The following is a 14,910-nucleotide window of genomic DNA, read 5'->3' as shown; positions in this document are numbered from 1 at the left end:
ATTTATTAGAATGTAAAATGCAGGTATTGCTGAAAAAATGGATGAGTGAGGCAACAGCAGGAAGGATTTGGTTTTTCCAGTAATAGTTTAAAAGATGAATTTGTACCAATTTCTTAATCTGGGTGAATGGAGTGATGGCCAGTTAACAAGAGAGCGTAGACGACAATCATGGGTATTAAAACCTGTGGTGGATATTGAGAAAATGTTTGATCTTTGATGTATTCTGTTTTTATCACTTTTTTATGCTTTTATCATCTGTTTTTAATCTTTGTTTGTATTTTAAAGCAGCTTGTAGTTATCTGACATGTGAAAGGTGCAACATAAATAATATTTTCCTTTTGTAAGGCTGCAGCACTAACAGTGATGCACATTTAGCTTGTTCTATTTCTTTAAATGATGAGGGAGGTAGATGGACTTCTTTGGGAAAGTAAATGTCAAAGGAAATTTATTCATTAGTACATCTAAAAAAAACAAAACCTGTTGACCAAAAGGCTCTGCGTGTTTAAATGCCAAAGAATGAAAAGTAAATAAATAAACAGGTTTTGAGATTTAATGAGGTTCTCAGTATTAAAAGACAAGCTGTTATAAAATTTCCTCCAAAACATGAAGTTGCCATGAAAAGGACTTTATGGTTGTTATGGAGACTTAGTTACCCCTTTTTGTGTAACGATGTAACTGCTTTGTGCCAAACAGCTCCTCTGTCCAAAAAACCTTATTTCTTAAATTGGAATGGTTCTTGTTACTAACTAGTTTTTTATTGACCACTGACATTGAAGCTCCAAATCTTAACTTGACATGAGAGATTCAGACTTCAGACAAGAAAAGTGCTGCTGTGAAACCAGAGAAGGGGTTGAGTAAGTGTCTGTTTTCAGTCAAGAATAGAAATGCAAGTTCATGGTACCGTAATAAACTCACTGTCGGTATAGTTTAAGTATTTCCAGTGATAGTATTTGAAGTTAATTTGAAAATATTTTCTATCATTAAATTGCAGGCTTGAATGTGCATTCCAATGGACATCAGGAGTTGGGATGCATTAGCCAACGCTTAACTATTTATTCTGTAAGCATTTTACATCATAATTCATTTATTTTATTTCATTTATTTATCTTTAAGTTTTTATGAGGATAAACTTAGACTGTCTTGAACTGTTTATATCAGAAAAATCCCGTTTATTTCAGTGTTGAAGAGGTGTAACAATTAGTTGAATCCTGTTCTTTGATTAAAAGAAATAGGTCTTAGTGTGTTTTATCCTTCCACATGTAGTTAAAATTTGCTTTATTTATAGGTTTAATTACATCTTGAGTGACATTTTTACAAAACGGAGTCGTTAATTTAAATAAATCAAAGTGTGGTACCTACCCGAACGTTATAGTGAATGGAACCGGAAGTGTGCAGGGAAACCGTTCCGTTTCTGTTTTCATTCCCCGGTTCTCCGTCATGAAGGAGGCGAACATGGCTCCTCCGGTGGACCTCGGGGTTCTGCTTCGGGCGGAGCCGCAGGAGGACGCTTCTCGCCGGGAGGACGGGCTGTGTGTGGTCGGTGTGTTCGGAAAGAGCAGCACCCAGACCGGGGCTCTGAAGGAGGCGCTCCTCAACACGCTGGCGGACAAACACATCTTCTCTCTGTTCGGGTCGGAGGAGGGCGACTCATCGGACAGCCACGTCCAGGCTCTCTACGACCAGGAGAACCGGGTCCTGTACCTGCTGCTGTCCTCCGTCTGCGACAGCCGGCAGCTGCTGCGGGCCTGCCGGTCCCTGAGCGCCGGGATCAGCCACGTCGACGCCCACGACTTGTGGAAGGGCCTGGACCGCCAGCACTGCCTGCACCTGCTCTACATGTTCTCCGTGTGCCACGTCCTGCTGCTGGTCCACCCCAGCCAGACCTTCGATGTGACCTACGACCGGCTGTTCCGGGCCCTGGACGCCCTGCGGCAGAAGGTCCTGCCCCTGATCCGGGCTGCCATCAAAGACTGCGCGGTGTCCAAAGAGTGGAAGCTGAACTGCAGGCCGTGTCCTCCGCGGCTGCTGTTCGTCTTCCAGATGAATGCGACTCTGAAGGTCTGAGCTGCAGCTTCTGCTGCTTCAGTTCTGGTTTCATGTTGAAGCTTCAGCCATTTTCCTTCCGACGGGTTTCATTTCCTAAAAGGGTTTGGTCTTGAGTTTCTCTAAAGGTAGAAAAAGATTTTCTTACGCAGGAAAAGCCCAGAGTTGAAGGATTTTCAGGCCAGAGAATCAACAAATTCTATTTTTATTCCACCCATTATTTAGTATTCTCTCTCTTTGGCGCTCAATCCAGTCATCCTTCCAGCAGCTGGTTCATTATTCATCCATCCATCCAGTGTCAGAAAATATATTTTCTGGACATTCATGGATCAGAAACAAGTTAATATGAATATTTATAACAGCCTCCCTGTTGGGGAAACTTCAGCTCATTGTTCTCGTCCATATGCAGGAGTTCTGATCGACAACAGAGCAGGCGAATCCCTGCAGGCTTTTCAATGGAACGACCTGCTCCACCTGCAGCCTCCCTGTGCTGCATGAACAGCATGGATTGTTTTTGTTAAAGTTGCAATTTGTAGCTTTTATTTAAAAAAAAGTTTTTTCCACATTTGTTCAAACTGTCGTCGTTTTATGACAGTTTATGAGACAGAAAATCTGTGAGCAGATCGACCTCCTCCCTTAGCTGCTATGAAGAAATGAACCAAAAACAACCAACCAGCCCCAGGAGGCGGGGCTTAGCGCTGTCAGTCAACTTCATGTACACCATCTTCCAAATTATTATGCAAGTGATATTTTCTCAGGTTTTCCTAAATGGTCAATGCAAATGATGGTCAGTATAATCTTCAAGTCATGAACTATTACAGTATAAATCTAATTTTACTGAACAAAGATCCCCATGACAACAGGATTTTTTTCAAAAATAAAAAACTCAAAATGCAAAATGTTCCAAATTATTATGCACAGCAGATTTTCTAAACATTTTATGGATTATAAAGAACTGCAAACGGTCATTCTGTGAATGTGCAGCATTAAGTGTTCACATGTACTAAAATCAAAAGCTATTTCAATCAGAACCATCTTAACAGACCCAGTTCCATGTTAACGTTGGACCTTCTCTGATATCACAGCACAATTCTTCATCCATTGAACTTGTGAGTTTGTGGAAAGTTTCTGCTGAATTTCTCTGCAGGATGTCAGAAAACCTTCCCAGAGCTGCTGGTTGATATGAACTGCATTCAGATCTTCTGCTTGAGGAAACTCCAAAGGTTCTCAGTAGGGTAGAGGTCAGAGGTCAGAGGAGGATGGTGACCACACCATGAGTTTCTGCCCTTTATGCCCATAGCAGCCAATGACACAGTGGTTTTCCTGGGAGCATCAGATGGTGGATTGTTATGATGAAGATGATTTTGCTACTGAAGGTTCGGCTCTTCTTTTGGAACCATGACAGAAAATTATCAGTCAGAAAGTCCAGATACTTTGCTGAGGTCATTTTCACACCTTCATGGACTCTGAAGGGGCCGACCAGCTCTCTCTCTCTCTCTCTCCCCATGATTCGGCCCACAGCATGACTCCACCACCTCCTTGCTGACGTCACAGCCGTGTTGGGACGTGGTGGCCGTCCACCACCGATCCACTACTGCGTCCATCTGGACCATCCAGGGTTGCACAGCAGTCATCAGTGAACAAATCTGTTTGAAAATTAATCTTCATGTCCGGCTGGGCCCACTGGGACCGCTGGGCCCGGTTCTGCTTGTGAGCTCTGGTTAGGGGGCCCAATAGTAGGTTCATGCACCACAAGCCTCTGGAGGATCCTCCACCTTGAGGCTCCAGCAGCTTCTAATAACTGTTTGCTGCTTTGTAAGGACATTTTAACAGCTGCTCTCTGAATCCCATGAATGTGTCTAACAGAAACTTTCCTCATTTTGCCTTTATCTGTAAAACCATCTTTGTTCTGAATCAGCCACAAATCTCTTCACAGTACGATAACGCTTCAGTTTTCGTTAAATGTCTGAAGTTTTCATATCTTGTCATACGGCACTACACTATCTGATGGTTTCCATCAATAGAGATTCTTTCTCTTTCCATGTTGCTTGGAACCTGTGGCCTGTTTAATAATGTGGAACATCCTTCTTCAGTAGATTTCCTTTAATTGACCAGACAAACTAATCAACCAGATCTCTGAAATAATTATAGTGATTCAAAGAGCCCTGACACACAATAGCATCTATAAATTTAATAGCACAACAAAAAACTTTATCTTTATGACACTTAAATCCAATTTGCATAATAATTTGGAACATGGTGTATCTGCGGCTAAATGCGCTAATGGTGGAAACAGAACTTACCATTACATGAAAACCGTTTATCCGCCATTCGCCGTCATTGGTGGCTATGCTAGCTGCAACATAGCGGAGCGCAATAGGGAAGGGAAAACTGGGATGAGCAGCGCCACACAAGATTGTGATTGACGGCTCCCTGCTGATTGGTTGTTTCTAGTTAGCTCAGGGGGAAGACAGAGGAGCTTGATTTTTTTTTCATAGATTACCTCATAGCAAACTAATATAGCGACAGTTTCAACAAAATGTGTAAAAAATATATTTCTACAAAAGTTAAATTCTGCAGCTTTAAGTGCAAGATGACCCCAACCTTTAGCCCCGCCTCTCAGTGGCTAGGCCAGCAGGAAAAGCCCCAGAGCTCCCGATGGCCAGTCTGCCGCTCACAGAGTAACTCCTTCTCTTCTCTTTGCTCTTCCAAAGGTCCCTGGGAACGGCTCGGACTCTGGAGGAAACCCCGAAAAGCCCAAGAAGCATTCCCCGAGGAGGCGTCTGCAGCACGCTCTGGAGGACCAGATCTACCGGATCTTCCGTAAAAGCCGAGTCCTCACTAACCAAAGCAGCAACTGTCTGTTCACGGTGCCCGCCAACCAGGCCTTCGTCTACGTGATCCCGGCAGCAGATCAGGACCCGGTGGGTGCTTTGCTCGGCCAGCTGCGGTCCAACTGCGTCTTGTCGGATCAAGACCCCGCCCCGGTCCTCACCGGGCCGAGGAGGTACCAGCAGATGCGTAGGTCAGCTCGGCAGCCCAGCGGCAGCAGAGAGTCCGGCGGCCCGATGGGAGGCCAGCTGGTGGACTGCAGCCTGAAGGAATTTCTCTGGCAGCACGTCGAGCTGGTTCTGACCAAGAAGGGCTTCGACGACAGCGTCGGCCGCAACCCCCCAACCTTCCCACTTTGAGCTGCCGACCTTCACCAAGTGGGTCCAGTTGGCTTCCCGACTCTACCAGGTCCTGATCACCAACACTGACGAGGAGCTGGCCGAGCTGGCCACCAAGGTGCAAAGCCAGGTGAAGGTCTTGGATGGTTTTCTGGACGCCGACACCAAGTTCTCAGAAAACCGGTGTCAGAAAGCTCTGCCTCTGGCCCACAGCGCCTACCAGTCCAACCTCCCTCACAACTACACCACCACGGTCCACAAGAACCAGCTGGCGCAGGCGCTGCGGGTGTACAGCCAGCACGCGCGAGGCGTGGCCTTCCAACGCTATGCGGTGCAGCTTCACGAAGACTGCTACAAGTTCTGGAGCAACGGCCACCAGCTGTGTGAGGAGCGCAGCCTGACGGACCAACACTGCGTGCACAAGTTCCACCTGCTGCCTCAGCCAGGTCAGACGCTCCGCCGGACAGCTAGCGGCTCCCGGCGCGGGACGCTATGCTAGCTAGCGGCTCCTGTCGCCACTGTTGATGAAGACAGTTTAAGTGAACATTATTAGTTCATCAATTGGAATTAATTTTAATCTAATAGTTGACAATCATAATTCTGTCAGCAGTTTGCCTCCCAAATGAATGTAATTTCTGCAGGTGAGAAGCCGGACCTGGACCACAACCCGCCCATCATGAACCACAACAGCAGGGGGCGCTCCACCAGTGCCTGTAACTGCGGCAGGAAGCAGGCGCCTCGAGACGATCCGTTTGACACCCAGGCTGCCAACCACGACTTCTACCAGGTCAGGATCTACGCTGCAGACCAGTTCAATCTATTTCTAGATATCTACGCTGCAGACAGACCGGACAGGAAGTGGAGTCCGTTTCCTGTTTAGAGAATATTTCTTTGTTTTCTGTGAGATTGAACCTGACTTTGAAATGAAATCATAGAAATAAAATAATCATCTTTTTGAACAATTCATGTTTATGGAAACATTTCCCTAACAGAAAAGGTTTTCCAATTTACAAATACATCTTTCCTTCCTTTCTTTCATCAATTAACTCTCTGTGATATTTTAACAATAAGGTATTTTTCTTATTATTCTGAAACTTGAAACTATTGGACCGGTATCAGCCCGTCTCACCGTTCAGCTGATTCGGTATTTTCCCGTTGGCTCGTTTTGTTTCCACCTGGAGGAAAGCAGGTTTAGTTTGTCTCTTCTGTCGCGCTCAGATCCTGGAGGAGAAATGTTGTGGGAAGCTGGAGCGGATCGACTTCCCGGTCTTCCAGCCCAGCACTCCGGACCCGGCGCCGGCCTCAGACCGGGCCCAGCGGCCGCCGTCAGAGACGTCGGCCGACGGGGAGCGGCCGAAGGAGACGAGCGCGGCTCACAGCCACACGCCCGGTGACGCCAGCCTCAGCCTGGCGCTCAGCCTGGGCCAGTCCACCGACAGCCTGGGGGCGTACGCGGACGCAGATCCGGCCGACGGCCCGGTCCAGCCCAAGAGGCCGAGCCTCGTGGACCGCCAGCCGTCCACCGTGGAGTACCTGCCAGGTAGGGCGGCCGAGTTGCTTAGGGGAACACCAGCGAGTTTTTTTTACTGCGGTGAAAAAATGAATATCACAAAATCAAATGATGACGTCATTTAAATGACCACCGCCTGTCGACCTTCGCTTTGTGTCCCTCTGCGAGTTTCTGTTCATCCCATAAAGTCAGAGAACTGCTGCTGCTGCTGCTGTTTCTGCTGCAGCTGCTGTTTCTGCTGCAGCTGCTGTTTCTGCTGCTGCAGCTGTTTCTGCTGCTGCTGCAGTTGCTGCTGCTGCTGCAGTTGCTGCTGCTGCAGCTGCACGTCAGTCAAGTTGATCTGTGTAGCACATTTCAGCAACCGGTCAGTTCAAAGTGTTTTACATCATTGACACAGAACCCGTCGGGGCAGCAGGTGGGTTTAACTGAATTTACCTGTAACCAGTTGATCGTTCATAGCTTGAGTTTATGATGTTCCAACATAAATGTAATAATCTGACTCCTGCATTCGCAGCAGTCCAATATGATCATAAACCCAATCATCAATGCCAGCCAGTGATTGGGGGAAAAGAACTCTGAAACACCGACGTCTTCCCAAATAAAACAAAACTTGAGTCACAGCAAAAAGTTCAGAGCCTCTGAGTTTCATTAAAATGGTTTTTATAGCCAGCTAGCTGCTAGCTGGCTAACTGCTAGCAGCTAGCAACATGAAAGCAGTGACTCTTCCATGGAAATATCTGTGTTGTAGATTCTGTCTTTTCTTCCATCTCTTTTAGCCTCTTTTATCTGCTTACACACAGACGCTGCATCTTACATAACCATGTTTATGTGTGACTGCTGGCAGTCACACATAAACAGACAGAAACTGATTAGACTGAACCTGATTAACTGGCCTGTAGGGAGGAACAGACTGCAGAGAGGAATAAAAAGCTAAACTCTCCAGTCTTTGCCTCACCTGGTTCCGTCCATCAGCTGAGCTCAGTGGGCCGGTGCTGGACGTGAATGTAACTCTGGTTCTGATCCATTTGGATGACATGTATGGCTTGTAACATTTGATCGTTTTTCGGCATTAAAGCCTGTTTTTATAAAAAAAATCTCATATTTCTCAAGGTAATTTACACTCAGGGGTTCTGGTCGGTCCTGAAACCGGTTCCTGGACCTGGTGGAGCTCAGAGACAGAATGAATGAAGTCCAACATCTGATAGATGGAAGGAAGGAAAGTGGTTTATGTACAGTACAGCGCCTTGTGAAAGTATTCGGCCCCCTTGAACTTTTCAACCTTTTGCTGCTTTTCAGGCTTCAAACATAAAGATCTAAAACTTTTATTATTTTGTGAAGAATCAACAACAATCGAGAGGCGGAACGAAATTTATCGGATATTTTAAACTTTTTTAACAAATAAAAACCTGTGAAGTGGGACGTGCCATTTTATTTACCCCTTTACTGTCAGTGCAGCAAACTCACTGCAGAAGTTCAGTTTGGATCTGTGAATGATCCAATGTTGTCCTAAGTGACTGATGATGGTAAATAGAATCACCTCTTTATAATAAAGTATAAATGCAGCTGCTCTGTGATGGTCTCTCATCATGAAGACCAAGGAACACCAGCAGCTCTGATACTGTTGGAGAAGTTTAAAGCTGGATTTGGAAAGAAAAAGATTTCCCAAGCTTTAAACACCTCAAGCAGCAGTGAGCAGGCGATCATATTGAAACGGAAAGAGTATCAGATCAAATCCACCAAGACCCGGCCGTCCTCTAAACTTTCATCTGGAACAAGGAGAAGATCAGAGATGCAGCCAAGAGGCCCATGATCACTCTGGATCACTCTGGATCTACAGAGATCTACAGCTGAGGTGGGAGAGTCTGTCCATAGGACAACAGTCGGTGGTAAACTGCACAAATCTGGCCTTTATGGAAGAGTGGCAAGAAGAAAGACATTTCTCAAAGAGAACCATAAAAGTCTGGTTTAAAGTTTGACACCAGCCACCTGGGAGACACAGCAACACGGAAGAAGTTGCTCTGGTCAGATATGTTTCCATAAAAGCAACAACTCATCACCCTGAACACACCATCCCCAGCGTCAAACATGGTGGTGGCAGCATCATGGTTTGGGCCTGCTGTTCTTCAGCAGGTCAGGGAAGCTGGATGGAACCGAATACAGAACCGTTCTGGAAGAAAACCTGTTGGAGTCTTTAAAGACCTGAGACTGGGACGGAGATTTACCTTCCAACAAGACAAAGATCTCAAACAGAAAGCAAAACCTACAATAAACGTATCCAGGTGTTAGAATGGCCTAGTCAAAGTCCAGACCTGAATCCAATGGAGAATCTGTGGAAAGAGCTGAAAGCTGCTGTTCACAAGCTCTCCATCCATCCATCCTCACTGAGCTCCAAATGTTCTGCAAGGAAAAACGGGCCAGAATTTAGATCTTTATGTTTGAAGCCTGAAAAGCGGCAAAAGGTTGAAAAGTTCAAGGGGCCTGAATATTTTCACAAGGTGCTGTATATAAAATGAGTGGTTTTGCATAAATTTATATGAATATATCTTATTAAACAAAATGTTTTGAAGTTATATATTTGGCCAAATCCAATGAACAAAGCAGAAAAAGTGGAATATGGTGTTCACATTGCTGTTTTTGTCTGTCTCCAGGAATGACGCACTCCGCCTGTCCCAAAGGTCTCCTCCCAAAGTTCTCCAGTTGGTCTCTGCTCAAACTGGGACCAGCAAAGTCCTACAACTGCCACACTGGTCTGGAGCAGCCGGGCTTCCTGCCGGGCTCCTCCTTCCTGCTGCCTTGGGACTTGGTGATCCGCTCTCGCTCGGAGGAGGACGCCGGCCCCACGGAGCCTCTAGACGGAGGGACGACGTCCTGGCCGGCGCCCAACAAGAACCCGGTGGGGAAGCGCGGCGGCGCCGGGACGGGCCGGAGCCGTCGGAGGGACGACGCGGCGAGGGCCTTCGTGGGGTTCGAGTATGAAGACGGTCGGGGCCGGCGCTTCATCAGCAGCGGGCCCGACAAAATCGTAAAGGCGCTGGGGCCGGGCGGCGCCAAAGATCCAGCCAGCAGGGTGCTGAACGCCGACATGCCGCTCTACGTCCCGTCGCCCGCCCAGGGCCGCGGCCTGAAGCCGCACTTCGCTCAGCTGGCTCGGCTTTTCGTCGTGGTGCCCGACGCGCCGCTGGAGATTACCCTGAACCCCCAGGTAAACTACGGCAAGCCAGGAGGGCCACGGACATTCATGATGAAGCCGTTATTGAAAGAGTTGTGTCTTTAGCTGCTGATTATACAAATGATATAAATGTCAGCTCTCTGACTCCAACCCTTTCCTAAAACAAACCTCTGTCTCATGATCTGATGGTTCTGGTGGTTCAGTCTGAATTGAATTGTGATGGTTTTAGTTCTGCTGCTGCTTGCTCTCAGTGTTTTTCTGTTTGCAGGTGCAGCCCGGCGCTCCTCCTTGCCCGATCTTCCACCCCGAGCAGACGGAGGTGACGCTGCCGAACGACGGCTTCTGGGTTCTGCGCTTTCCGTATTCCTACGCCACCGAGCGCGGGCCCTGCTTCCCCCCCAAAGAGAACCAGCCGCTGAGTAACTACAAGGTGCTGCGAGGCGTCCTGCGGGCCAGCACGGCCAACCCACCGCAGTGACCCTCAGTGACCCACGGCGCTGTCGGCACGGCCAACCAGGCGCCAGAATCCAGTCTGGGATTTTAAGATGCACACAGGAGTTTATAGGTTCATTTCTGAAGAATGGAAGCATCATCAGTTACATGCTAATGCGAGCTATCATGACCAAAAGGCCTTTAGTCCGTCTCTTTATGCTGCAGTGATTTCTAAAGCAAAGCTGATGAGCTCCGAAATCAGAGTTTTGATTGTTGAGGTTTTCGACTGTTTGTAAGTTGTTGAAGGAAACCAGATTATGTACATTTAATATCTTTTCTAACTTTAACAATTAAGTTTTCTGGAGAATTTGAAAATGGGAAATGTAATTTCCAGTAGGGGGTGCTGTGCATGTTTTTTGTTCAATCAGGGATTCCTGTTGGCTTCATAAGTTTCAGAACTGAAATGCAACATGTGTATCATGCAGATTCATCAGTTTAAAAATGTTTAGTTTGGTTTTTGATTTATGTTCTCATTTTTGTAAATAAATAACATTTAATTATCAGAGTCTGATTTTTTTAATGGTTTATGAAATCCCTCATTTCGAAGTTCTCATTCCTTAATTGCACATTCTGTCCACTAGATGGCCCCACTTTGTTTTAACTCGGTCCAAAGTTTCAATGACAAGCAGTTGCTGCGGAAACCAAGCAGATTGATTTCCTTCCAGATGAGCACAAACAGAGAAACAACCAAAAACAGCAATAGTGAAAAATATCTACAGAATATCTTCAAAAACAATCAACTTGTTGCTGGTAGCAGCTTGAAGACTGATGGGGAGAATTACATTCCTGGTGAAAAATAAATATACTGTTAAATTTGAGCATACTTTGAGTCAGACTAATCATGAGCATAGTCCAAGTTCCACTTTAGTTAACTTAAGTGGGACATTTTGGGAACAACTAATTTTGTGCTTAGTGTATTTAATAGTATTTAAATTTTATTAAAATGGGAGTCATATATATTTGCAGTACTGCAATGTGTATGAAGCATTAATGTACAAAGTGGCAACGCAGAATAATAAAAGACATTAAGTAACTAAAAAGTTACTTCATTAGCAATTATAATAAACCACAGTGTAATTGTAGCAAACTGTAATCACACTACTAATATATAAAATATGTAATGCCAATATACTGAAAATACATTCTAAGTATATTTTAAATGTAATTCAATCACAAAAATAGTACACTCAAAATATACTAATCAAGCATGTTTATATTACATAAAAAGCAAAATACTTAAAGTATAATAAGTGTAACTTAAGTTGTTCCAAAAAAGTATGTGAAAGTACCATAAATTGTGCTTTAATACAATTTACTATGAATACAATGCTTTAATTTCTGCATAAAGATTGTTATTTTCAAAAACTACCTTTAACCTGACCAATGAGCCTCATCAGAAATCCTGTTCTAATTGATTCACCGTGGCTGGGTAAACTCACATACCAACGTTTCTGAAGATCCAGCTGCTCCTCGTGTTTCTCAGCAGAAACTGAATTGAAAGCCAGCGGCCGGTGGGCGAGAGGCGACAGCGGCCTGGACCATCCGCTGACCTCTGGCCGACCCAGCCGGGAAGCTTTGGGTTGAGGGAGGAAGTACCTGGAGAAAACCCGCGCATCCACATGGAGAGAAAACTGCAGCAAGACGGTCCTGGATTTAAACCCAGGACCGTCTTGCTGCAAGGCATGGATCCTTTTCCTGTTTTCCAGGTAAGCAGTATTGTTCTAGATCATTTTGGTTTTAAACGCAGAGTTCCAGTTTTACTTGGAAAATCCAACTGGAACATCCTCAGAAGTCGGATTTCTACGGCAGTGGATTAGGGCCACTGTAGATAGAAAAGGAAAGACGGAGTAAATTTCTGCCAAAACAATTCTAGAAAAAAAATTTACTTCAAAAGTTTTTCTGCTGATATTGTGATGTTTTCTTCTGACTGTACTTTGCTTTGCTGTGAAATTTGACTCACTGTTTGTTCAATTGTCTTGTTTTCTGTTCCTTCACATTTTTATCTGCTTCTGCATAGCTTATGGTTTTACTCGTTTTAATCCGTATGATTTCTTTTGCCCTATTCCTTATTTCACATCCTCCATACGTAACTCTGTTTCCCTCCACAGTCATAACATTTTTCTTGTGCTTCTTCTTTACATTCTTCTAATTTCAAATCAAATTTTATTTGTATAGCACATTTCAGCAGCAAGGCATTTCAAAGTGCTTTACATCATTACAAACACAGAAACACAATGCAATATAGAATCAATCATTAAGTCAAGTTCCATCAATAAATTTGTAATTGATTACATTTCAAATACAATCCTAAACAGGTGGGTTTTTAGTTGAGATTTAAAAGAAGTCAGTGTTTCAGCTGTTTTACAGTTTTCTGGATGTTGGTTCCAAATTTGTGGTGCATAGATGCTGAAAGCTGCTTCTCCTCGTTTGGTTCTGGTTCTGGGGATGCAGAGCAGAACCAGAACCAGAACCTGAGAGGTCTGGAAGGTTGATACAACAACAGCAGATCTTTAATGTATTGTGGTGCTAACGTTCAGTGATTTATAAACTAACAACAGTATTTTAAAGTCTATTCTTTGAGCTACAGGGAGCCAGTGGAGGGACTTTAAAACTGGTGTTATGTGCTCTCCTCCCTCACGTGTCTCTTGGCTCCGCCCACTTTGCTGGCCAGGGGCGGGCTTGGCTTTGGGAGTGGGTTCGTTACGCTTCAGGTCAAAGTGCAGATTGGATGTTGTCATTCGATCGTCAAGCGAATTTTGAGGAAAGTTTTAAAATCTTGCAAAAGAGAAAATGTTACTGTTGCGTGTTTCTGGCTAGAAGCGAATCCAGACTCATTTCGTCCGATGTTGACGTTTGCATGATCGTAAAAAACATCAAATTCACTCCTCTGACCGATTACGACTTGTTAAAAAGACACTAACCATGTTTCCTCCAGAGGCGACATGTAAAAATCTGAAGAGATTTTCACTGTTTTACTGCAACAACTTTCTTTATTTAAGAGAACAGATTTTGGTTTTAATGAGGGTTTGGGTTTTTTCATCTTGCTAAAATGAGGAAGATTTCTTGGACCGAGGAAAGTTTCTCCCTGCAACACGTAGAGATGCGAATACTTCCTGGATTTGTTGTGTTTTTGTGAAAGTGTCTACAATGAAAAAGCCGTCGCCATGGTTACAATATCCAAGTCTTTAAAAACGTACGAGTATGGTGAGATACACTAAATTATTACATTACTGAATGCCGAACAAAATGAGTTAACATGAGCTGCTGTGAGAGAGAAGTTCAGGAAATAACTTCTCTCTACAGAGGCACAGAAATAAATGAATGGAAGTTAATATTTCTAATCACTTGAGGCGTTCACAGCCCAAAACAGAACTAAACTCTAACTAAACTAATATCAGGTGTTGGAGTCCAGGAGACTGATTTCACAATTTACTTGAAATTTCTGTTTCTTTTTCCTGAAGTGAGACAGCTCCGACTTTATTTGTGTTGTCTGCAGTAACCGCTCTGCTCCACATGCAGGTAGAACTACAGTGGCTTTTTTAAAACATTTACGTTACATTCAACCTGTGAAAACATCCGACTGTCCAGCATTTGGAGCTCTGGCTTCATACCGGCTGGTCAGAGGTCACAGAGAGGATGTTTGGGTCTAAAGCGGCAGCAGGTTAGTGTTCAGCTTACAGTGAGAAACGTTTCGGACAGAGTAGCGGTCCTCTAACATCCACTGATTATCACAGAATGACTGCAGGAGCCACAACTACTTACTATCAAAGAAATATGTGGTTGAAGGCAAAGGGGAGAAGTGAAGAACCACGGAAACGGTTTGGTTTGGCTGAACCTTCAGACAGACGGGAGTCTCTGCAGGTGAAGCAGCGTTTCCAAAGCAACGCGTTTCTCAAGAGCCACACCTGATTGGACCAAATTAACATCTGTCACTAGATTTTCTTTTTAAATGTTGCTAGCTGACGTCTTTGGCATCAAACTGTCCTTTATTTTCTTAGTTACGCAGGCTTGCTGTTGTAACCCAGAAAAGACTTTGGGATTAGTTACAGTTTAAGCACTTTGATGGGATAACGGCGGACATTTTGTGTTAGCATTAGCGCCGTTAGTTGCGTCTACATAGTGCCTTCTCTTAACAGAGAAAGTCTGCTTACATTTCAAAATAAGAGCTTCTGTTTTAGTAGCAAACAGGAGCCATTTTTCAGGCGTTTATAAGTAGGTAGGGATGAATGTTGATACTTTAAAACAAAAACCGTTTTAGTTCCTGAAATAATGTAACACTAAGAAAAATAGTTCAAAACAAAACAATTTTAAATACATCACTCAAAAATTTTAACTTATTCTGAAAAAGTTGAACCCTCAGCTTCTTATTTTGTTGCTCAACTTTAATAATGATGATAATTTTGGACACATTTCTGCAGTGGGATCTGGCCAATCAGAGTTTGCTCTTGAGAGACGGCGTCACTCAGAAACGCCACTTGGGGTCAGCAGAGGGCGCGGCCTCCCTTCAGATGGTGGCATCATAGGGT

The 14,910-nt window shown here is 44.6% G+C and overlaps 2 protein-coding genes across 2 annotated transcripts in view; one reads left to right on the top strand and one right to left on the bottom strand.

Moving 5' to 3' along the window:
• The first annotated feature begins 1,390 nt into the window (after positions 1 to 1,390).
• LOC116716557 (protein SMG8-like) lies at positions 1,391 to 10,887 on the top strand. The gene is given in 7 exon segments (XM_032557381.1): positions 1,391 to 2,058; positions 4,758 to 5,213; positions 5,215 to 5,659; positions 5,855 to 6,000; positions 6,432 to 6,753; positions 9,372 to 9,925; positions 10,161 to 10,887. Coding segments are annotated over 7 exon segments (2,754 nt in total). The 5' UTR covers positions 1,391 to 1,437; the 3' UTR covers positions 10,371 to 10,887.
• A 2,458-nt stretch (positions 10,888 to 13,345) lies between these two features.
• The window catches only part of LOC116716554 (protein phosphatase 1E-like), an 11,766-nt gene continuing 10,201 nt past the window's right edge, over positions 13,346 to 14,910 (bottom strand). Inside the window, exon 9 of the mRNA XM_032557377.1 lies at positions 13,346 to 14,910. Coding sequence (XP_032413268.1) covers positions 14,889 to 14,910 — 22 coding nt within the window. The 3' untranslated portion in view covers positions 13,346 to 14,888.

Source organism: Xiphophorus hellerii, unplaced genomic scaffold (assembly GCF_003331165.1).
Source record: "Xiphophorus hellerii strain 12219 unplaced genomic scaffold, Xiphophorus_hellerii-4.1 PGA_scaffold_66__1_contigs__length_299863, whole genome shotgun sequence".
Taxonomy (NCBI): domain Eukaryota; kingdom Metazoa; phylum Chordata; class Actinopteri; order Cyprinodontiformes; family Poeciliidae; genus Xiphophorus; species Xiphophorus hellerii.
The sequence above is the reverse complement of the archived record's forward strand: the minus strand, read 5'-3'. Positions and strand labels throughout refer to the sequence as shown.